The 24,032-nt window shown below is 55.4% G+C and overlaps 2 protein-coding genes across 2 annotated transcripts in view; one reads left to right on the top strand and one right to left on the bottom strand.

Moving 5' to 3' along the window:
- Slc5a10 (solute carrier family 5 member 10) overlaps positions 1-24,032 on the top strand; it is a 52,140-nt gene that overhangs the window by 8,217 nt on the left and 19,891 nt on the right. The window contains exons 6-9 of the mRNA XM_090349460.1: positions 1,861-1,966; positions 2,292-2,372; positions 3,483-3,688; positions 6,694-6,829. Coding sequence (XP_090205586.1) covers positions 1,861-1,966; positions 2,292-2,372; positions 3,483-3,688; positions 6,694-6,829 — 529 coding nt within the window. The remainder of the gene's footprint in view (positions 1-1,860; positions 1,967-2,291; positions 2,373-3,482; positions 3,689-6,693; positions 6,830-24,032) is intronic.
- The window catches only part of Sack1g (scaffolding CK1 anchoring protein G), a 28,315-nt gene continuing 7,900 nt past the window's right edge, over positions 3,618-24,032 (bottom strand). Inside the window, exons 2-5 of the mRNA XM_090349458.1 lie at positions 16,709-16,876; positions 9,343-9,467; positions 7,332-8,595; positions 3,618-4,142 (exon numbers count right to left, since the gene is read on the bottom strand). Coding sequence (XP_090205584.1) covers positions 3,771-4,142; positions 7,332-8,595; positions 9,343-9,467; positions 16,709-16,876 — 1,929 coding nt within the window. The 3' untranslated portion in view covers positions 3,618-3,770. The remainder of the gene's footprint in view (positions 4,143-7,331; positions 8,596-9,342; positions 9,468-16,708; positions 16,877-24,032) is intronic.

The raw sequence follows: 24,032 nt of genomic DNA, 5'->3' as shown, positions 1-24,032 counted from the left end.
TACCACATATACATAGAAAAAGCCAGAAATGGTGTTGTGGCTCAAGTGGCAGAGCTCTAGGCCCTGAGTTCAAGGCCCAGGACTGGCAAAAAAAAAAAAAAAAAAAAAAAGAGATAGACAGGATTCAGGGCAGGAGACACAGGGGATGACATGGGAGCTTGCCCTTGCCAGTGAAGGGACCTCCTAGCTTCTCTGCTAATCCATGGAAGGAAGAGAGGGGCTCAGAGAGGGGCTCTCTGGAGGAAGGTGGCCAGGAGCACCAGGGCAGCCCCAAATTGAGGGATGGAACAAAGCTCCTTCAATGTGTTTTTGTGTGTTGGGGTTTTGAACTGTAGGACCCCCCCCCCCAGGACAGGCAAGTCCTGCTGGCCTGGGCTGCTATGGCTGCAAGGGCATGTTCTCCAGAGGAGCTCAGAGGTGCCAGGAGTGGGACTGCCTGCTTTCAATGCTACGTTCTTCTGGGGGACTCCAGCCACAAGGCTTCTTCCCCAAGAGCTTCTCTGGCCTAGTCATGCAGCAGGCTGGAGAGGATCTTGGCCTGTAGAAGTGGCACAGTGCTGGAGTCCTGCCGTGGAGGAGCAGGGGTGGGACAGAGGCAGAGGAGGGGCTTGGCCGGCTTCCAGAGCAGGCAGCCAGTAGGATGCAGCAGAAAAAGCCCCTACAGTCCTCTGAGCCTGGGGCGGTCAGCAGCTCCACCAGAGCTCCACTGGAGCCCTGGCTTGTTGCACCGTTCTCTACCAGGGCTGCAAGTGCCTAGTGCTGTGCTTTTTGACTGTGTCCCAGGTTTCCACCACCGTAAGCAAGTTCACTCTCTGAGCCCCTGTCCACCTGTGTCTTCAGGGAGTTGGCCACTGCAGGTGCCCTTGGCATAGAGGAGAGGCATCCCCTTTGGAAGTCACCTGACTTCCTGGGCCTCCACTGCCAGGCCAGCAGGTGGCAGATGAAGAGACCTGAAAGACAGGAGGGCCAGGTGCTACTGCCTAGCTGGTAGAAAAGGGCTGTTTTTTGTGCTTATTTTACACCTGCACCCTCATTTTACAGATAAGGGCCCAGGAAGTGAAGAGACCTGCTCAAGGTCATGTGGCTGGGACACACAGACCAGGGGTCCAGACCCAGGGCCTGGCAAGTTCTTAGCTTTTCCCAGACCTCAGGAAAGCTTCACCTGCAAAGGGGTTGAACAGGTGATGTCTGCAGCTCTTCACCAGGACTCTCCTGGTGTCCTTGCAGGGCCTCAACTGGATGACACACAGGGTCCTCCAGAGAAGAGAGTCAAGGTCTCACCTCCCAACACCCTGCCTGTGCCTGTGGAAGGAGGGAGAGAGGGCTAAGCAGCCCCAGGAGAGGTCAAGGTTTAGCCACAGTTGTCCACTGCCTCAGCTGGTGACAGCCACTGCTAAGCATCCTGTCTTTAGGTCTAATCCCCAGGGACAGCAAGCAAGACCCAGCAGCACCCAAAGGCCCTTTTAGATCTTCCTATGACTCCTTCTTGGAATCCAACTCATCAAGAATTCCCTAGGAACTGAGGGGACAGAGTTCTGTCTTTTGTATTCCCCAGCCAGAACCAAGTAATCATACCACATAACCACAAACTCAATAACCACACTACTGTCTGGTGGGTACTGACCACCTTAGAACTTTATTAACAGACAGAAGCATCCCCTGTACACCTGAACACAACACCCAGCTCTCCACAGCGTTTTCCTCCCACTCACAACAGCGGGGCAGGCGGGTCTCCCCTCCTCATGCACAGTTAGCCAGGCCACACAGCCAATCTGCAGCAGTGTCCGGGCTCTGAGCCCTGGCTCCAGGTGTCATGTGTCACAATAACCTCCAACTTCAGCCACACTCTACCATCCCCAGATCGACCTGTACGCGGGCGCGCTCTTCGTGCACATCTGCCTGGGCTGGAACTTCTACCTCTCCACCATCCTCACGCTCGTCATCACGGCTCTGTACACCATTGCAGGTGCGGGGCCCACCTTTCACCTCATCCTGCCCCAGGGCTGGCCCATGGTGGTGGGGGGGGGGACGTGTGCATGAGGTGTGTGGGGGGGTCATTTCCTTGTAGGAAATTGGGGGATCCTCCAAAGAACAGCCAGTTCTGAGCAAGAGGGATGGAGATGCGGGGCCTGTCTCTGTGTGCCTGGACTCTACAGCTCACAGCTTGCTCAGCTATGGAAGGGCAGGGGACACAACCAGGGGACAGTGGGTCAGCCGGGAACTCTAGAGGTTATCCATTTCCCTCTTCTCTGGAACTGAGCACTTTCTCCAGCAACCCTGCTCTCCCGCAGGAGGCCTGGCCACTGTGATCTACACTGACGCTCTGCAGACAGTTATTATGGTGGTGGGCGCAGTCATCCTGGCAATCAAAGGTGAGGGCTGGGGATCGTGGCTGGGGGTGGGGGGGTGCCCCAGCCCCCTGCAGGGCTCCTGAGGCAAAGCCAGCAGATGGCCTCCTTGGCTGATGGATGCTGCCTCCCTCCTGCCCACGCTGTTTTGGTGTCACCACAGCGTGGTGGGAGCTGACTCAGGAACACGGGGTGGCCTTGCCGCCCTGGCTCAGGGCTGGATGAGGTGCGGCTGATGGCGGGTGTGGAGGCACACAATTAGGAGACCACAGAACCGCCCAGGCGTCGCCTCCAATTGTTTAAAACCATGTACAAACTCCCAGGAGGCGATGCTGACTCTGCCAGACAAAGGCTGGGAGGAGAGGAGTCAGGAGGCTGGCCACCCCATCCCTGGAAGCACACAAGCACAGAACTGGGCCTTTGGAGATGAAGCCTGCCTAAACTCAGGGTCTGAAGCCCTGGGGTTGGGCAATCTCTAATCCCTATGCAGCACTTGATCATTCACTCGGAGCCCTGGGCTCCACGGTGCAGGCAGCAGGGGCGCCCTCTTCCAAGTCCTGCTGGGTAGGAGACAGGAGCTCCCCAATAGGTATGCTGGCTCCTCACACAGCAGGGAGCTCCGTTTCCCAGAACCCGCTGCAGGTGAGGGGCTGACAGCCAAGCAGGCATGGCCATGCACAGCCCTGACCTTGAGGTAGACAGGAACAGCCTGCGGACCGCTGGGCTCTGGAGCCCCGCCTGCCCAGTGGGCTGTAAGGCTTTGCAGGTACTCTGCCCTCTCTGGATCTCACAGCCCTGCCAGACACTCTTGGCTCTAGTGAAATCCCACCCTTTTGCAGCCCAGATTTTCACATGCCAAGGAAAAGACTTTCACTACCTTGGAGGGACAGGACCCCTTGCCTAGGACCATGTGCAAAATGCTTATTTAATAGTCTTATTTTAAATATAATAAAATAGTTATTCAAATTCATCTTTTTTTTTTTTTCTTAAAACCTCCATCCCACTCCACTTTCCCAAATGCCAGGAAGACAAGGGTAAGTCTGTAGTTGGATGCATCAGCGGGCTGTGAGATGAGGCAGTGGGAGCCAGGTTGTCAGGGCCACCCAGCCACCGACCCGTCCCTATCCCACCCAGCTTTCGACCAGATTGGCGGTTATGGGCAGCTGGAGGTCGCGTATGCACGGGCCATCCCCTCCAGGATCATCGCCAACACCACCTGCCACCTGCCTCGTGCAGATGCCATGCACATGTTCCGTGACCCCTACACAGGGGACCTTCCATGGACCGGGATGACCTTTGGCCTGACCATCATGGCCACCTGGTACTGGTGCACGGACCAGGTGAGTGCCAATGTTTTCTGCCCATTCTACCACTCTGCCCTCCAGGATGGGGGGCTTGGTGGGTCTGGCTCAGGCCAGGCTGCTAGGGGTCCTTGTGATCCCGGGGGACCTGGGACCTCCGCTTCGAATCCACTGGGGCCCACTGGCTGCTGCCCGTCCTGGCCTTTAGATGCTTTGATTGAGACAGTTTGGAGTACGGAATTCCCAAGGGGCTCCGATGCTCCTCGGTGGCCCTGCCATCAGCCAGGATTCGGGTGTTTCGGGCTGGCCTTGGGCTCCCAAGATCTGGTAGCCCACGGGGTGTTGGGCTACCCTTGGGCTGCCAGTGGTGAGGGCCTGCCGTGGCCGGGCTTGCTTTCCTGGGAGAGGTGTGGGTGCCATCGGCAGCACAGTGGTACTGGTGGGTCCCTGGGGTCCTCAAGGCAGGGCCCCCATGACGATGGAACTGCTGGTCCTGGGAGAGAAAAGGCAAAAGTGAGAATCTCCCTGGGGCCTCAGAGCCTGCCAGACCCAGGACTGACTCCTGGCTCTGCCACTCACCAGTGGGGTTAACCACACTGGGCTTCCACTTCCTCCTGTTTGGAATTGATTGTGCCATTTGTGGTTATAAGGAAAGTTCCTGCTTCCCTTCCTTGCTGCCAGCCCCCACTATATCCATAAACAGGGTGGATGTAGTTGGAGAACTACATCCCTAAAGGGGTCCTAGAGACATGTCTTGAGTTTCTGGAGATGGGGTGACTGGTAATGTGTCTCCTCTCCCATCTTGGGTCATCGATGTGATCTCAGACAAGCTGCTCTCCTGCACTGCTGGTGTCTGTCTCAAGCGGCTAGGCTGTGTGAGACTCGTCCAGTGAGCATCTGCGCGCCCAGCTCCAGCCCACAGGGTAGGGGGTAAGGCAAGCAGGCCACAGCCACTGACACAAACACCTCTCAGTGAGGCAGATGGGGCCAGCGAGGTTCACAGGCAAACACCGAGGCTGAGACAGACTGAATGCACCCACAAGCAAGTGTAACAGTTCCATGCTTCCCAAACAGCACGGGCTCCATTACTGTCTGTCAGAAGACCCTTCCTGGTTCTAACAGCAGGATGTGACCTAGGCTGGTATCAGAGGTCCTGCGAGGCCAGGCCTCAGTCTCCCTATCTGTTTTTTTTTTTTTTTTTTTTTTTTTTTTGCCAGTCCTGGCCTTGATCTCAGGGCCTGAGCACTGTCCTTGGACTTTCTCAAGGCTAGAGCTCTACCACTTGAGCCTCAGCACCACTTCTGGCTTTTTTCTATATGTAGTACCAAGGAATCAAACCCGGATCTTCATGCATGCTAGGCAAGCACTTTAACCACTAGGCCAAACTCCCGGCCTCCCCATCTGTTTTGTGTGGCTTTCCAACAGGCCCCCTTCCACCTCTGTGATCCTAGACCCCTGATATCCCTAGGGGTATGGACAGCTCTGTAGGACGGACCCCTGCATCCTAGCCAATTCTTGTTTCCTACCACATGGCATGGCCTTCTCAGGTGCGTCTGGGTGGAGCGTGTCCTGTGAAGGCCATATGAGTGAGCCCTTGTGCTGGCCTCTGGGGCAGGGATGTACTGGCCTTGCTGTACAGATAAGGAGATGGGCCCAGAGAGGTCATCCCTCAGGGAGCCAGGGTGGCCGGCCTCCCAGGGCTCCTCCCCAGCAACCTTAGCTGGTCAAGGTTCCCTGGGCGCTCCCGAGACACCTGGGTACTCTGCCTGTGTGCTGGTATGACAGGGGCTCATCCATAGGAGCAGATGACTATTCTGTAATAAGAAAGCTGATAGGAAATGAAGCAGAGTGTCCAGAGAGCCGAGGCCAGGCCTCAGCGTCCCTGTCTGAGAGTAAGAGTGTGCAGAGATGGGAATATCTCCTGGGACCCTGCCAGCTGAGGAGGGTCCAAGCTTTCTGTCCCCCAACAGATGAGCAGCGTGGGGCTGAGTAGCTTCCTCTGTCAGTCAGTGGCATCTTCAGCCGTGGCTGGTTGTGGCCACACTGTAAGGGAAGCCTCAGATCCACTGCGAAAGGGAGCTGGCATCTACTAAAGGCTGGGGGAGCCAGGCAGAGTGGGCTGCCTGCCTCAGTGGCCTCACTTACTCCTTGGGCAGTAACCTATTTGCAGATGGGGAGGCAGTGGCTCAGGGAGGTAAAACACTGGGTTTGGCAGGGAGAAAAGGTTGTTGTTCTGACAACAGGACCATGGGGAAGTAGCTTGCTAGTACCAAGGAGACGAGGATGGCGGGCTTCATGTCTCAGAGGTCCTCTGAGCCTTAGCCTCTGTACCTAGGGTAACGACCCAGCACAGGCTGCCATGAGCATGGGATGAAATAACAGAGACAAACATCCATCCAGGGAAGAAGACATTCAGAGTTTGAAGGATGCTTCTCTCCCTTCACACCTGGGGCACCAGAGCTTTGTTTTTCTCCTGTGGTGGGGATACAACACACTGGGGGTGGAACAACCCAGGGCCTTGTACATACTAGGCAACATTCTACCACCTTGGATATCATCTGTCCCAATTATGGCTCCCTCCACTCCCTACTCTGCAGACCTGGAACTGAGGCCATTAGGATTTCCCTAAAGCTCCCTGGGGGAGGTGGGTCCCCCAGGCAGTTTCTAGAGACCCTCACTGCTGAGTGAGCTTCCCGAACCTTAGTTCTTAAGAGATCCCTATGAAACACACAGCACCAATTTCTGCTCCCACGCTAGTGAGGGCCAGGATAGGAGAGTCCCTGATAGCTTGGAGACATGCCAAATGATAGGAGACCTACATCTTCTCTGTTATGGATGAGGAGACTGAGATCGGAACCAAATGGACTTAGCCAGTTGGATGGAGCTCTCCTGGTGAGATGCTTTCAGATGCTGGGCCTCTGGTCATCTGGGGCAGCCTGAGGCCAATGGGACCACGTTGTGCCACTCTCTCAGGCCCATCAGGGGAGATCCTGATACAGGCATCCCGCAAGCCTGGGATTCAGTCTCTCTCACCTGGCCTGCAGGTCATTGTGCAGCGGTCACTGTCTGCCCGGAACCTGAACCACGCCAAGGCGGGCTCCATCCTTGCGAGCTACCTCAAGATGCTACCCATGGGCCTGATGATTATGCCTGGCATGATCAGCCGTGCGCTCTTTCCAGGTAGGACAGGCTCTGCAGTCGAGGCAGGCCGCAAAGCAGGCTTCTAAGGCCTCATCCCGAGAGGGTCACTAGGAGGAGTTGGAAACTGTGTGTGGTATGGAAAGGGCGAGGAAGCTGTCACTCTGACCACAGATGGATGGACACAAAAGTAGCTTTGGTACAAGTTCTGAAAAGGTCTAAAGGAATACCTCTGTGCCCCCACTATTCTCTTGTCTGCAAACAAGGGTCTGTGGTACCCCAGTAAGTTTTAAGGTCCTGTCTTGGGCACTTGAGACCTATGGGAAGGAAAGTTCTACTTCTGGTTGCTTTGTCAGGACTCTGGGACCAGAAGTTCTCAGGAAGGGAATGCCTGCCCAGTCACATGGCTCTGGGTCACCTCTCCCTACCACTCTTTAGCCATTGAATCTGTAACAAGAGGAGTCATCAGAGCTGGGGACACGATGCTCCAGGGATGGCAACTGTGGGCTCTATGGCTGATTAGGGACGGGGCAGGGTGACCTACCTGAGCCTCTCGGTGCACAGTGCGCTGGGCCTGGGTCCTCCTCGGTGTGGCCATCTCTTCTCTGCCCTGGCCCTGGGCCCACAGAGGGTTACCCAGAGGGCCACCAAAGGTTCCTCGGGTTATCTGAGGGGCACTCAGCTGTCGGCGGGGTGGCTGGCCTGGCCCATTGGCCATCTGCTCCGAGTGACGCCTCCGGAGAGGGGCGGTCCGCTCTCTCACCTCAAAGTACTCATCTGACCTGGAAGAGGCAATGGAGGGCCGCCGGGGACCAGGGCCTTGGCCAGAGCTGCCTGAGAGGCTGTCCTGGTCACTGAGGGTCACATAATCATCATCGTCTTCCTCCTCGTCCTCGTCCAGCCCATTGGGAAGCCTTGTCTCCGGGCTGTCAGGGCCATCCTGGGTCACAGACGGCTGCTGCTCAAGTGGGATGTGGCCTGGGCCCACGGTCCTCGGCAGCATGTCTGTCCCATTTGAGGGCATCTCCTCTTCTGGGGTTTCTGGGGCCCAGCCAACACCAGTGCCGTGTTGGGCAAGTATGTCTGCCACAGGGACTGTCCGGGGCTTAGGTACAGGGGTCTGAGGCTCAGGGTCCCCGTGGGAGAGGCCATTCTCAGCTGGGATCCCACCCTGGGTGTCCCCGGGCTCAGCGGGAGGGTGAGGCTCTGGGGATGGGCGGCTCTCCTGGCTCTGCTTCCACAGCTGGTGCTGGGTACTGGCATGGGATGTGTCGCGGATCTTGATGCGGTTCATCTGGTTGGGCTGGGGGTTCCAGATGTTGGGGTCGATGATGTTGATGTAGCCTAAGATGTCACTGCCAGGCTCTGGGTCTGGCTCCACCCATGTGGGCAGATACTCAAACATGTTTGCCCTCTCTAGGTTGAGCAGTCCTGGGTGGACAGGTGGTAGCAGCTCAGGAAGGTCCCCCGGCCGCTCAGCCAGTGTGGGGCCTCGCAGCCCAGAGGGTCTCTTGACATCCTGCTTCTCCGAGGAAGTCTTAGCAATCTCGTCAACGCTCTTGGCCTTGACCAGCGCATACTTGGGGTTGACAAGCTTCTTGGCTACAGTGACCGTGGGTGCCAGGGGGACCACAGAGGGTAGCACAATAGGCTCCGGCTCTGGCTCTTTCTCCATGGGGATGTCCTTGAGGCTGACGCCCTGTGACATGAGGTACAGCTCCTGGAACTGCCGATCAAACATCTCCACCACCTGACCAGACAGCACAGAGATTACATTCCTGTCTGTCCTTGCAGCCGACCATGTGAAGCTGTAACACAGAGACAGGGGCAGCGTGAGTCAGCATACAGCATCTGCCACTTCCCTTGTGCCTAAGTTCCCTGCTCGAGTGAGTCCTCTCAGTGCCTGCTGCAGCAGATGCCCACAGGGCCACTGTGCACCCTGGCTAGTGTTCCATCAGACTACACCTGTAGGGCCCTAAGATGGCGATGCAGCAGGGTGATGTGCAGAGGATGGCAGAGCTGTGCAGTCAAACCCGAGTCTGAGAGCCCAAACCCACCAGAGCACTGTACTCCCTCAGGCTGTTCCTGGCTTTGAGAAGCCCAGTGACATCCCTCTGTGACAGCTGCCTTGGGCATAGGGCATTGCCCAGCATAAGGTGCCATCACGACAGTCTTTGCTGCTACTGGCCCCACAGTGACTGTGGGCAGCCGCCCTGTCCTGAGGGGCTTGCATGATGGATGGGACCTGCAGAGCTGGAGCTATCCTTGAAGACAGTGTTCACAGTGACTTCCCTGTGGGCTTGGGGAGGTACAGTCTGACCTGATCCCCCTACTTCAGCCACTGTCATGGTGGGCTCATAATGTCAATTCTGCTAAGACAAAAACCCTCCCTCACCTGCCTCTGGAAACAGACAGTGGAGTCTAGTGCCCACCCCCCTTCCCCAGCAGTTTGGGAACCAGTGGCCTGGAATAACCACATCATCACCCACCAGATAAAGGGCAGAAAGCAGTTGGGACACAGAAGCCCCTCTTCCCCAAGCCCTATGGAGAATCACCTGTAGGAGCCACATACTGCCCGGTCTCCATCCACGAACATGAACTTTTGGGCCAGGGCGCCCTTGAACTTGGTAGCCGACCTCGTGAAGAATTCAGTTCCCCCACTGCTGCGTACTCTGAGATTCTGCGTTGGGAATGGGGAGGCAGGATTAGACACCACAGCAAGTGAGGGCATGGGGTTCGGAGCAGCTGTCTGGGACTTCACAGGCCTAGAGGAAAGTGTCCGGGGTTTCAGAAGGACCTGACACTAGTGAAGGGGGTCTGGGCCAGGATGGTCTGGGTATTGACTCCATGTGTCCACAGCGTGAAGGGGGTGAGGCCTATGTGCCTCGGATTCCGTAGGCCTGTGATCAGTCAGGAGTTTCGCTTTGAACATAGCCCCAGGGACTTACACATGCCCAAGACAGGATGTCCCCAAGAGCATCCTCAGCGGTCAACTTAAGAGCCTCTGTGACAGCAGCTCAACTCAAGCCTCAACAGCAACACGTTCTTTGTTGGACCTAGCCGTGACATACAGTGACTTAACGCATCTGGCTCCAGCTCATTAACTCCTACTTGCTCACTGACCCCTCAGTGAGGCCCTCAGTGGCAGACACAGAAACAACAGTACCCAGGATCCTTAGGGTGGAGGCGAGAGAGAAGACAGATGTATAAACACCACCAGGAAATACCCAGGACCATGGAGGAGTAACCGGGGAGGCTCCCAAGAAAGGACAGATGACACCACACCAGTGAGTGTGGGAGGAGGGGTACAAAAGCCCGTCAGGAGGAGCAGGAGTAGAAGGAAGGGCATCCTGAGGAGTGGTGGGCGAGGGAGCCAGCCCAGTGGGCTGAGCCTGAAGCTGATGAAAGACCCTGCACCTGCTTTTAGGCGAGGGCGTCCCCAGGGCAGTGGGAACTGAAGACATCCAGGACAGAGTGCAGGGTAGATCTGACATGGGGGGCCCACAGGGAGGATCCATAAAATGAATACGGAACCTGGAGGTGGGCCCTCTGCCTGCCCCTCTGCCCGTCTAGCCAGGGCAGACCCAGGACAGGATCCACAGAGGTTGCAGAGGGTGGCCTCAGAGTGGGTGCCCACGAGATGCCCACCCAGCCACTCACCCAAGTGTGGAGTAAACAGCCAGCTTGTTGTTAGGCCTAGCCCAGAAGGCAGATAAGCCTTGTTCCCAGGGCTAGCTCTCCCGCCCGCCCTGAAGACTCCAGTATGCACACAGCCAACTCAGCAGGAAGCTGGCCCTGGCCCAGGACAATTAACACTTGTGACTTTGTACCTAATGTGGAGCACACTCACTGGGGACCAGAGGTCAGAAAAAGATCTGGGGAGCCTGTTACATGCGCCCAACCACAGCCCAGCGCTTCCAGTCTCCTGTGATCTCCTGGTCATGCCTAGGTGCTAGGGTCATGTGACTCTCCTCAGCTACCCTCTACACCACCTCCCATCCACCCCAAACCTTGTTCTGACAAAGTGCTCAGAAAATGACCTCTTACATCGCAGCGTAATTCAGTTGCCATGTGAGGCAGGCTCTGACTGCCGCTGACCTGCTCTGGAACTCTAAGCAAGGCTCTCTGTTGAAGTTTTCCTATCTGAAGGCTCATCTAACACTGGGGATCAGCAGCAGGTGGGGGCTTGCACCTGACTCCCACCCTCTGCCTCCTAGGCTGTCCCTGGCCTGTCCCTGGGTGGCCCCGCCCCACAAGCCTGGCTCAGATGAGGTAACGTCTCAGGTGTCTAGGCTCATGTGAGACAAGGTGGAGAATCTTACAAAGCTGCATTGTCTCAGGTCCTGGGGACATCCCCAGGAAAGGATGGGCAGAAGGGTGGAGAGCCACTGGGCTGGCCCAAGTGGGTGCACCGGGCAAGTCCCTGGACCCTCTGCAGCCTCCAAAGGGCAAGCCAGAGCGGATGAAAGGCACCGGGCTGGGCAAACCACAGCTTCAGGGCCACCTCTGCTCATAAGACTCTGACTCCACTGAGGCCAAGGGACACCATTCAGACTTCTCCGTGCCTCGGTTTCTCACCTGTGAAGCAAGCCCACCCACCTGGGCTGCCTAGTTTGGTATAGGAATGATCTCAGTGGGGATCTATGCACTGTAGGTGGCATATAGGACTGTGACAGCACAATATGGTGGGAACTGATATTGAGGACTCAGAAACACCTGAGAGGGGCCGGGAGTTTGGCCTAGTGGTTAAAGTGCTTGCCTAGCATGCATGAAGACCCGGGTTCGATTCCTCGGTACCACATACATAGAAAAAAGCTGGAAGTGGTGCTGAGGCTCAAGTGGTAGAGCTCTAGCCTTGAGAAAGTCCAAGGACAGTGCTCAGGCCCTGAGCTCAAGCCCAGGACTGGCAAAAAAAAAAAAAGAAACACCTGAGAGGAGTAAGCCAGGTGTGGGCTGTTCTACAGGTGGTTTGAGGATCTATAGTTCAAGGCTAGCTGAGGCATCTCATAGAAATGGGGTCACAGCCCAGGCACAGCTGAGAAGGAAGCAAGCCCAATCTCAAAAATAACCAGTGCAAAAAAGGGCTGGAAACATGGCTTAGCAGTAGAGCACCTGCCTAGCAAAGCATGAGTTCAAAACCCTAATACCTCCAAAGCAACAACAACAAAAAAAACTACCTGTAATCCTAGCTACTCAGGAGGCTGAGATCTGAGGATCACCATTCAAAGCCAGCCTAGGCACAAAAGTCCATGAGACTCTTGTCTCAGTTAACCACCAGAAAACCAGAAGTGGTGCTGTGCCTCAAGTGGTAGAGCTAAAGAGCTCAGGGGTAGTGCCCAGGCCCAGAGTTCAACTCCCACAACTGACCAAAACAACAACAAAACTACTTAGAAATGGCCTGGACCCCCTAAGGGAAGCCAGAACTGTCAACCATCCTTGGTGGAGGTCTAGGTGGCTCAGGGAAGGGAGTGACTTGCCTGTGGCTCCTCAATGGACAGCCAGACTCAGGGACGGCGGGAGGCCCAAAGATGCATCCCAACCAGGCCTGAGCTGGGAATGGTGAGGTCAGGCTAGGCCTGTGGAACACAGGGGGATGGAACTTGCTATGAGAAGTAGGAGCCTGTGCTCCTGCACTGCTGGCCTCTGGCTGGCCTGGGCTCTGTTCTGACGGGCCTGTTCCATTCTCTATTAAGTATGTGTGTTGTCAGCATTCATCCAGTTGTCATACTGGGACAGGAAGTCCTTTGTGAACCACCTACATGTGACTGGAGGCGAGGTGGGGCTGACCCGGCTGGGCTCCAAGCCCTAGTCTGAAGAGCCTAGTCCTGGCTCTTCCCTTGAGTCAGGCCGTGTAGGACTGACTGCTCTGGGCTAGGTTGCTGTGGCGGGGCACTAGAATGGATGACAACATCCTTGTCTCTGCCCACTAGATAACACTTGTGTTCTGATTCGTGACAATTAATGATTTCTCTGGCTGGGTGTGGTGGCCAGCTACTTGGGAGGTGAAGGTAGGAGGATCTCAGTCTCAGGACACACCATGCAAAAGCATGAGACTCTATCTGAAAAATAACTAAAACAAAAAGGGGTAGGACACCTGCCTAACAAGTACAAGGCCTTACGTTTAAACCCAAGAATCTCCCCACCCTGCTGCATACACACATTTCTGGACAGCAGCCTCAGCAAGGTGAGCCTCCCTCAACCAGGGTTACAAGTGCCCATCCTATACCCTGGATCCATCAGAGACCCAGGCTTTGCTCAGAGAAAGCAAGCCACAACCTGCCCTGGGAGGAGAAGCAGCTGGGGCGCAGCCCACCTCCCACACTCGCCTGTGTCCCCAGCTAGGACCTAGTCAGATGCACCTTTGGGCCTCGCCATCCCTCACAGCCCAGGAGAGCCAAGGCATGGGCAGCTGCAGAGCCGCGAGTCCTCATGGGAGCCTTCTCCAAGGAGGCTGGCTGCTTTTCTTTGTTCCTTAGCAATAGGAACAACCAGCCCAGGTGGCTGCTGGTTTTTCCAGTTTGGCTGCACAGGTCCAGAATGGCTGCACAAGTTCGTCTCCCATAGTTCCTATTTTGGGGGAACCATGAGCTTCAGTCCCAGCCCAGCTCCTATTGGTTGGGGGTACCCCTCAGCAGCAGGGTTACCTCAAATATGTCTTACTCATTGGCTTAGTCCTAAGATCATGGGAGGGAACGGGGCAAAAGAACTGGATGTTCTTTCCAAGGACAGCTCCCCATTTGTAATACAGGGCTCACGCCTCACTCCTGCCTGCAGGTATGGGAGCACCTAGATGGGCAGGCTAGGTCAGCTAAGAACCCATACTGGGCACAATCTGTGGCATTGGCTTGGTCATTAAGAGTACCATTTCCAGAACGTGCTAGTGCAGTGCAGTACCAGAGGGGAAACAAAGGATGGTCCCAGTCAGACCACAGCTCAGAGGCAAAAACAGAAGCCATTTGGCATGCAGACTATACCTGGGGCCTATCCAAAGGAACCTGGGCCATCACCACACAGGATGGGAAGGCACTCAGTCCTAAGTGTTACTCCCCATCCTTCTACCACCCCCCTCCCCCGGCCCATGTCTCCTTTGTCCTGCACCATGGCCCTGATGCATAGATGATAGTGGACACATTTTCAGACAAGCAATGGAGAGACGCTCAGAAAGCTAATGACTACCCAAGATCACCACTCACTGCCAGCCAGGGCTCAGGCCTGGTTCTTGATGTCTCTTTAGACTGGCACCCAACATCCCTGCAGTCATAAACATGAGCCCACCAGGTAGAGGCTGTATCCTGGGCCAGGGATCCAGGGGCAGGTCACTGCAGGGCTGGGCAGAGGGCAGGCTCAGATTGCTGCATAAGAAATACTCTCCAGACAGGTCCAGGCCCAGCCAGCCAGCGGGCAAGGAAGTTAGCCAGGTAGGCAAGCAGGCAGACAGGCCCTCCATGGGGTGACATCTGCCCAGGCTATGCCCACAGGAGCCTCTGGCCACCTTCCCAGGGCCTTGGAGGGGGCCAGTGCAGAGGTGAGAATGAAGAAGCTTGTGTCACACTTTTCCAGGCAGGTGTGTGGTTCCTGAGCACATCAACTTCCCAGAGAGGGAAGCAGCCAAACGGGGTAGGCTGGGCCCCAGTCTACAAGGCAGTCCGCCCCTCTCTATCCTGATGGTCATGGGCCAACTAAAGGGCTGGGGGTCAGGGAAGCCTCACACCCAGGCCCCTCCCCTGCCCTTGCCGCAGGCCTGGAGTTTACAACAGATGGTTAGTGGCAGCAGAACCGTGCTTGGCGCTGAGAGATCGATCAACCACTGTTCTCTCATTTCATCCATGAGCAGCCCTATGAGCCATAGTTCCAGCCATGAGGCCCAGAGCGGGGCATCCACATGCCCAAGTCCACGGGAGTCACAGTGCCCGCACGGACAGCAGCGGGATAGCATGCAGTGCAGAGGTCTCTGCTGTCCTCATGGGACCCCATTTCTTACTGCTGGCTGTTGGGTTCACCCCTCAGCCTAGCACAATTTTTTTTTTGTTTTTCTTTGGTTCTTTGGTCAGTCGTAGGCCTTGAACTCTAGGCCTGGGTGCTGTCCCTGAGCCCTGGTTAATTGAAGATAAAGACTTTTGTGTCCAGCAAGTCATGACCTCCCTCAGTTTCCCCATGTGTACTATAGGAGCTCACTCCCCATAGCCACAGGTCACAGGTCCCTCTGGCTCCCACCCACCTCCCACTTCCTGGAGAGTGTAAAAAAAAAATAAACCTCAGGCCAAGGGGGGCGGGTAGAGGCAGAGCGGCTCTGCTGAGAAGGGGCAGTGAGCTCTAGGTTAGGACACCCCCAACTCCGCAGGCTTACGCCCTTCATTTGCATCTCACATTGGAGGACAAGTGTGCTTAGACAACGCACATAAAGCACCCACTGGGCGTACGGCAGGTGGGTACACAGGGCAGTGGGCAACCCAGGCTGCCTAATGCTGCTTGTAGGGCAGTCACATTCCAAAAATCACTTTTGCTTTTTTGCTGGTCCTGGGGCTTGAACTCAGGGCTTGGGCTCTGTCCCTGAGGCTCTCTGTGCTCAAGACTAGCACTCTACCATTTGAGCCACAGCACCACTTTTTCTGTTTCTGTAGTACTGAGGAATTGAACCTAGGGCTTCGTGCATGCTAGGCAAGCACTTTACCACTAAGCCACATTCCTAGCCCCTCAAAAAAACATTTTATTCTATGAGCTGTCTGTCCAGTATGAGCAGTCTGCCACCAGAGCCAATTCCAGGTGTTAATTACCTGGTGGCAGGCAGGCATGGAGTCAACTCTCCAGAGAGACCACATGAAAATAAATGTCTCGGAAGTTAGAGCGCTACAGCGAGAACTCATACCCACTTGAAAGGGCTTGGCGGGGGAGGGTGTTGACTAATGTGGACAAATTACAGGCATGGAGCCGGGGCCTCATTAACCAGCCCGGCAGCTGTCCACCCCCAGGCCCCTCTCCTGGGACCTGCAGACCTGGGAACTTAGACCTGACAGAGGTTCACGCTGAGCTGAGGAGCCTGGGGTTGGCCCCACCACTCTGTCTCTAACTTACAATTAGTGATACCTGGGCCTGTACCTCTACGTCTCTACCTGCACAAGGGGAATGACAACCTCATCCCACCTGGATTGTGAGGACTAAGTAAGCCAACCTACCACCCTCTCTACTGAAGCATTAGCTGCCGATGCATATGGCTCTGTTTTCAGGCAAGTTCTGCATACAGCAGGTGCCAAGCAAGGGCTGGGAGGGAGGAGGGTCTCCTCCAACCCAAGCAAGGCAGTGGCAAGTGCCAGTGTGTCCAAGTAGAAGAACCCAGCCACACCAACTCATCTGTTCCCCTGAGAGACCAATGAGAGCCGAGAGCCTAAAGTCCAGAGTGTGGAGGTAACAAGCTAAAGGACACACAGCAGAGCAGTGCTGAGAACCCAGGCCACCCTGCCTTCTCTCTAGCTCTGTCCTACTGCTAGTAGATTTCAAGGCCACTTCAACTCTGACCTTGGCCTGAGCCAGACCCTCAACCCAGCTGGTGGATATTATAAGGAGATGTGTGTGTCTGACCCAAGAAAGATTTCCTGATGGGCACCAGCTCTGAAGAGTGGCGAGCACTCACCTGCCATCAGAGGTATGCATGCAACCAGGTCACCTGTATGGCACGAGTGCTTTGAAATAACATGTGACATGGTACCTGGCTGGAGCTCCCACACCTGGTCAGAAGACAATCAGCATTTATCTGCCTATGAGGTGGTAAGTGTCCTGTCCCTCAGAGCATTCGAGCTATGTGACCACTCGGATGCTTGAGGATGTCTGAGCCCTTCTGTGCCCAGTACAGGGATCTGTGTACAAGAGGCAAGTACTCAGGATGTTTGCTGACAGGCCGCCCCGGCAGGCAGGGATCCAGCTCACCTTGAGGTGCCCATGGTGCATGCGAGCCCGCTCACACATGTGCAGGAAGTACTTGACGTTGCTCTCATCCACGATGATGTACACAGCCACTTTTCTCTTGAAGCCGGCATCAAGCAGGTCCTTGAAGATGTCCACGTCAGTGAACATGTCCATGACCACAGCTACCACCTAAGAGCAGAGTGCAACAAGCCATCAGCCAGAGCAGCAGAACGGGATGGAGCCTCCCATCACCTCTCTCGGGGCATCCTGGCCTGGGCCCCCAGCACCCCAAGACTGGGGTCTCTCTAGGTTAGCACTGGACAAGAGGCATGCACGAGAGGGGAATCCTGCCTGGGAGGCCTGTCCATGTGCTGTTCTTCTGTGTGCAGGGTTGCAGCCAGCTCCTCCTTCCTCTTCTGAGAGCCCACCCAGGGGCTCCGCCCAGGTCACATTCCTGAGCCAGACTGGCTCTTCACAGCGCTGTCTGAGAACTTGGCGATGCTGAGATAGACCGAGGAGCTGATGTGGCCATTCATTAGGGCCTCCATTGCAGCTACGATTTCTGTCTGGTCTGGATGGTACCTATTCCAGTACACGCGCTGACGTCACCTGTCCCCACCACACACAGGTCACTTCCCCTCACCACAGCCTTGCTCTGGGTGGAACCCCAGAGGTCTCAGTGCATTTACTGACCTGAGGCTGCAACAGCCCATCCCTGGCCCCAGCTTCCCTGGCTTGGCAGAGGGTTGAGAAGTAAAGGCCCAGGTGAGGCCTGGCTCCCAGGAACACAAGGCTGGTGCCCATGACAGCCACCTGGCACTGCTGACCCAACCCCAGCATTCCAAACTGCCACCCCCACCCTTCACAGCTGGTCTCTGTGCCCCTGGGACTGAAAATGAGATCCTGACAGAGGCCAGCCCCAGGCCACGCAGAGAGCTAAGGAAAGCCAGACTGGAACCTACCCAGGCCAGGGGGCCACACCCCACTGCAATGCCTGGCAAGGCCCTCCTCTGAGATCTGTATTCATGGGATGACAAGAGGCTACCTGGAGCCCGTCAGGGACATGTCTGTGCACCCATACTGAGCTCACCAAGGCTGGCCCCTGCAGGCCCATGTGGGCTCCTCCTAAGCCTTAGGCCCCTGCTGATGCCCGCTGCTCATCTGGCACCAAGAACCAAACTCCTATACAGAAAAGTGCTCGCTATATAGTCCTGAGCAAAACCCTTAATCTCTCTGAGCCATCTTCTCATCAGTGCTACAGGTTTCCCCTCTCAGCAAGTGCACTCAGATACAGCAATGCTTGCAGAACGACTCGGAGCCAGAGGAGGGTTTTCAGGAGGGGATACTGTGTGATGCCTTTCCCCATCACTGGCCTGGCATACAGTTGTTCTCATTAAGTCCTCTCGGTCCCTACCCCATCCTCTTGCAAGCACTATGGTGGTAAGAGCCCAGCACACACCTGGGCAAACAGGCCCGGTGAGGTCACCAGGCTTGCTGGAGGTCGTGCAGCAAGAAGGGGCTAGGACTGGCCTGGCTAGCGCTGGTTTCCAACCCTGTGTCTTGGATGTGTCTTTGGGGCCTGGCAGGTGTGAGTCCTTCCAAGTGGAGGTACAGGGCCCAACAGGGCTTTCTGAGTTCTCGGGGGGGGGGGGCGTCATTTGCTGTCTTTGAGCCTCTGAGGGGCTGTTTGGAGGCAAAGGGTCAGAGTGGATGTGAGGCTGGGTTGGCAGGGCAGGTCACAGGGGAAGTCAGTATGGTGTACGCAGTACCCCTCCAAGCATTCTGAACTAGGCAGCTCTCAAGAGTGAGGGCCCCAACCCGGCGAGGCCAGAGACTGCATGGGGATGTGGAAAGTGGAGGCTCCCAGTAACCCTGGCCCTCACACCTCACTACTGCTAGGGGGATGGATGGCTGCAGTGGGGGCAGGGCCTCCAGCCTGGGGCTCCACAGCACCCAAGCCTCTCCAGCTCCACAGTCCTCAGGGAAGCCACTCCCAGGCAGACAAATAGCCTCACGTGTCTCCCTGCAAAGGAGCCAAATGGGGTTCAGCCAGCAACACCCTTCTGCCCTAAGGCCTGGGCCCAACTCCTCCCCAGCTCCATATCCGTCATGGCTGCTACCAGGCCTCATGCCCTGAGCTTGGACTGAGGATCTGCCCCGACAGGCCCTGCCCCATATACACCTGCCCCTGGAGGGTTGTTGTCCTCAGCCTGGCAGGAGACCTGATCCAGGACCTGGCTGATGTGAGGCTGGATCCACTGACGCCTGCTCCCCAAAGGGGATCCTAGAAAGCTTCTGTGACTGTTGGTTCCCCAACTCTGAGATGGTGCTGATGTGAGGAGCTGCTTGGTGCTCTTGACACTGAGATAACCCGGGGTGCCACCTGGTGTTCCCTGAGTGCTGGGGGCCGAGTAACGCCATGTCTAACTTTGAGCTATATCGTTGGCATTGTGGATTACTTTCTGCTGAGAGGCAACACGCAAGTGTTATTGCTTTGAGGCAAGAGGCAATAAGGCAAGGTGCACAAGGCGAGGCGCAAGAAACACATGGACCTCCCTGTCCTGCCCACCTTTGTTCTATATTAACTGGAGGGACGTCCTCAAAAACGGGGTTGGAGTTAGAGTTCCTGCCTTGACGAAACTCGCTGACACGTTTGGTTGTCCTCCGGGGAAGGAGGGCTGGGTGCGGGTGGTCAGTGGGCCCTCTCCTCTCTCGGCTCATCCAGGTCAGGGCTCGTCCTAGTCAGGGCGTGTTCTCCCTATCCCTCCTGCTGATCGAGAGGGACCGGGGACAGACGACCCCGACACCTGAGCCCAAAATAATGCTAGGGTAGGAGAGGCTGCAGGACTCTGAGATGATATGGGGGATGCCTGTGCTCAACTCTTGAGATGATGCTGGGGTGGGAGGGACTGTCTGGTGCTCCCCAACTAAAATCATCCTATGGTGAAGGACTGCCTGGTGTTCCCAGGCTCTGAGATGATGTGGGGGGGGTGGGGGCTGTCTGGTGCTCTCTGATTCTGAAATTATGCTAGGGTGGGAAGAGTGGCTTGGCAATTCCTAACTGAGATGATGCTGGAGTGTGTGTGGGTGGGGGGGATGGCTGGTGCACCTTGACTTGGAAATGACATTGAGTGGTGGGGGGAGTCCCCCCTCAGTGGCCACCGTAGCCTTGTCTGTACACAGTTAGGCTACAAAAGTTTCTTGGAGGTCCTGGGGCCTGGCACACCCTGACAGCTTTGTAGGTGGAAAGTAGAGAGTAGAATCCATTTGGGGGGCTGGAATCCAGACCCTGTACCCCATCACCCATACCATGTGCTTACAAGACGAGGCCAGTCCTGGCTTTGTGCTGCCCGCCTGGTGTACTTGGGCAAAGGTCACCTTGTATGATGTCTGCATAGCCCGCCAGCAGCGGTTCCTCCCCCTGCTTTCCTGATGAGGAAACTGACAGGTGGCTTCACCCCCTGGCCTCCTCACCTGCCTGTACTACCCAGCTCACTGGCGACAATGAGCTCATCAAGGGCAGAGCCCAGCTCAGGGCCTGTCCAGGGGGCGGGGCTCAAGAAGTTTCCATCAAGTGAAGGCGTGACAAAGCAGCTTGGCCCACAAGGGACTGTGGAAACAGGCCGGGTAAAGCCACAGCCCTTGTGGGCCCTCAGTTTCCTCATCTGCCAAACGGGGCTGTGGACCTAGCTTGTCTATGTTCTCCTAGCTCTATCATCCATAGAGGCCAGCACCAGGCCCCTCCCAGGCCCCTGCCCGAGACTCCCTGCAAGGCCTAACACTGGTACTCTATGCTCAAGTCAGGCCTGTGAGCTGCATTCCCTCTCTGGGCCTCAGTTTCTACATGTGAAGTGTGGTGGTGGATTAGACGTCCAAGGCCTACCCTCACTGTGCTCTGCCTCCAGGGCCTAGCAGATCCTGTCTGAGCCGGCCAGAGCAGCTCAACACAACCCCCAGCATCCCACAGACTTCTGCTGGCCAGGTGTGGACACAGTCTATAGCTCCCAACACCCACAACAATTTCTAGACTCCACTCAGTGCAGCACACACACCCTCATAGACATAGAGGGTGCACAGGCATTCCAGGAAGTGCGGGGTGGAGAAGATGTAAGACAGGCAGTTGGTGTAAACATTGCTAGGAAACCACTGGTGCACAAGCCCAGCTTCTGCGGCAGCCTCTTCCGGGGTTTTAACTGCTCCCCCTCACCCCCACCCGAAGACTCTCTCTCTTTAAAACATCCTGCCTCAAACTACCCGTTCTCTACACAAGTTGACTCCTGGCAGGTGCTTGCTAATTCTACTTCTATCTAGACAATTCTTATCCATCCTTCGAAACCCAGCTCAATTACTGCCTGCAGTCATTGCTCTGGCCCATCTGGCTTAATTAAGCATGTTATCACTTGTGCATTTCTGGAGATGCCAAAGCAACAAGTCCCTCCAGGCCCAAACCCTGAGATGAGGCGAGGGGAAGTGTTTCCAGTGAAGACTGGAGCCCCCTGCAAGTGTTCAGGGAGACGGCAGTGGAGACACCCACTCCTCCCTGGAGTCCTGAAGTGGCCACTGCACAGTGCACAGCTGCAAACAAGTCATCTTCTCTGCGGGGGACATGTGGCAGGGACAAAGGTTGCATCTCAGGGTCTGTCCTTAGCTGGAACGGTGGATGCCCAGCCAGCAGCAATGTGGGTTCTGGACCCATCTGGTTCACATCACACCTGCTACTGGGAAGCACAGTGACGTCAGGCAGGTACCTCACCTTCCAATGGGGATAATGACAGTCTCCACACCCAAGGCTGTTGGAGGATGAAGTGAATGAAGGCAGGGGGGCCGGCACAGGACTGGTAAAGGGCAGCTGCCATCACCCAGCTCCCCACCCTGCTCACCTCCTGCCTCTGCTTTCCTCGGGCCAGCCAGAACCACTCAGAGGAAACTACTGCCAATGGACTTAAAGGTTGGCATCACAGAGCCAGGCACTGGTGGCTCACACCTGTAATCCTAGCTACACTGGAAGCTGAGATCTGTGGATCACTGTGCAAAGTCAGACAAACCGGAGGCTCATATCTTCCATTAAACATCAAAAAGCCAGAGGTTAGCCAGATGCTGGCGGGGCACAGCCGTAATCTTAACTACTTAGGATGCTGGGATCTGAGGATCTCTTTTCCAAGCAGAATAGGCTGTGAGTTTCTTATCTCCAATTAACCACCAAAAAGCAAAAATATGGAGCTGTGGCTCAAGTGGTAGAGCACTAGTATTGAGTAAAAAGAGCTAAGCGACAGGGACTTGACCTTAAGCTCAAGCCCCAGGGCTGCCCCCCCCCAAAAAAAGTCTGGAAGTTTAGGTATGGCTCAAGTGGTAGAGCACCAAACTTGGGAAAAAAAAGTAAAAAGAGGCTCCGTAGTTTGGCCTAATGATAAGAGTGTTTGCCTAGCATGCATGAAGACCCAGGCTTGATTCCTCAGTACCACATACATAAGAAAAAGCCAGAAGTGGTGCTGTGGCTCAAGTGGTAGAGCTCTAGCCTTGAGAAAGTCCAAGGACAGTGCTCAGGCCCTGAATTCCATCTCCATGACTGGCAAAAAAATAAAATTAATTATTTTTAAAAAGGCGAGGGGCCAGGAGTTTGGCCTAGTAGTAGAGTGCTTGCCTTGCATGCATGAAGGCCCGGGTTAGATTCCTCGGTACTACATACATAGAAAAAAGCCGGAAGTGGTGCTGAGGCTCAAGTGGTAGAGCTCTAGCCTTGAGAAAGTCCAAAGACAGTGCTCAGGCCCTGAGCTCAAGCCCAGGACTGGAAAAAAATAAAAATTAAAATAAATAAATAAATAAGAAAGAGAGGGCAGCCAGGGCCAGGAGTGTGGCTAGTAGCAAAGTGCTTACCTAGCATGCACAAAATCCTGGATTCAATTCCTTAGTATCACAGACACAGAAAAAGCCAGAAAGGTGTTGCGGCTCAAGGGGCAGTGTACTGAGGTCAAGCCCCAGGACTGGCAAAGAGAGGGGCGGGGGAGAGGGAGAGGGGTAGCCATGGCAACCTGGAACCTAACTTCCACTTCTAGACACAATGGGGAAACAAAGGCTGAATCTACCCACTCAGCAATGAACACTCCCACAGGCACTCCAAAGGGCAGCCAGGAGTTGGTGGCTCACACCTGTAGTCCTAGCTACTCAGGAGACTGTGAGGACCTCAGTTCGAAGCTAGCCCAGGCAGAAAAGACCATGAGATTCTTATCTCCAATTAACCACAGAAAATCAAAAGTAGAGTTGTGGCTCAAAGTAGCAATGCACTAGCCTTGAGCAGAAAAGCTCAGGTATAGTGCCCAGACCCTGAGTTTAAGCTCCATCTCACACACACACACACACACACACACACACACACACACACACACACACAAGCACGCGCGCGCGCGTGTGCACACACACACATGTGCGCAATGCACACGCAAAGGGCAAGACTGATACAGCACAGCCTGGAAGCACAGCTGCTGCTCGGCTGCAACACGGTCCCCGGAGAAAGGGACTAGGTTCACTGGGTGACAGGTACACTTGGTAGGACAGGATAATGATGGGGCAGAGCTACACAGGACACACTCCAGAGACCTGAGGACAGAACCCTTGGTATCCCCAGGTGATAACAAAACAGCACATACAGGACAGGGAACAGTGGAGGCTGAGAGATAGCCACCAAGAGAAGAGAAACTGGAGCAACTGCTGGTGCATACACAGAACCAAGTATCCCCCCAGACAAGAGTGGCCCTCTCCTCACACACAGGACTGGGGGACAGTCCTCAAAGGATACTGCCTAAGCTGTGGGCAAATGAGCCATAGGCCAGGCTCAGGAAAATCTCGAAAGAGGACTCGAAAGAGGACTGGAAAGTAAACAATTTGCTTTTGTAATTCAGGTGATAATTGTCACAACTGTTCAGATCTGCCAGTGCAAAGTGCAAGGAGCCACAGACAGTATGTAAGTGTGTGTCTGTGCCATTGTTTATAAAGCTGGTGGCAGGTTCGATTTGGCCACAATCAAATCAAATTGTTCCACAAGATACCCATTCTGACTCTAGTCTGCTCTAGCCCTGCCTAAGAAGGTTAAAGAGAAAGAGTGAAAACTGTTAAATTGGGGCTGAAAAGCCATGCGCGGTGGCTCACACCTGTAATCTTAGCTACTCAGGAGGCTGAGATCTGAGGATCAAGGTTCAAAGCCAGCCCGGGCACAAAAGGACCAGAAACTCATCTCCAGTTAACCTCTAGAAAACAGGAAGTGGGGCTTGGCTCAGGGTAGAGTGGTAGCCTTGAGCTGAAGAGCTCGGGAACAGTGCCCAGGCCAAGTTCAAGTTCAAGGCCAAGTTCA

This window comes from Megascapheus bottae, chromosome 17 (genome assembly GCF_031878675.1).
Source record: "Megascapheus bottae isolate mThoBot1 chromosome 17, mThoBot2.hap1, whole genome shotgun sequence".
In the NCBI taxonomy this organism is placed as follows: Eukaryota; Metazoa; Chordata; class Mammalia; order Rodentia; family Geomyidae; genus Megascapheus; species Megascapheus bottae.
The sequence above is the reverse complement of the archived record's forward strand: the minus strand, read 5'-3'. Positions and strand labels throughout refer to the sequence as shown.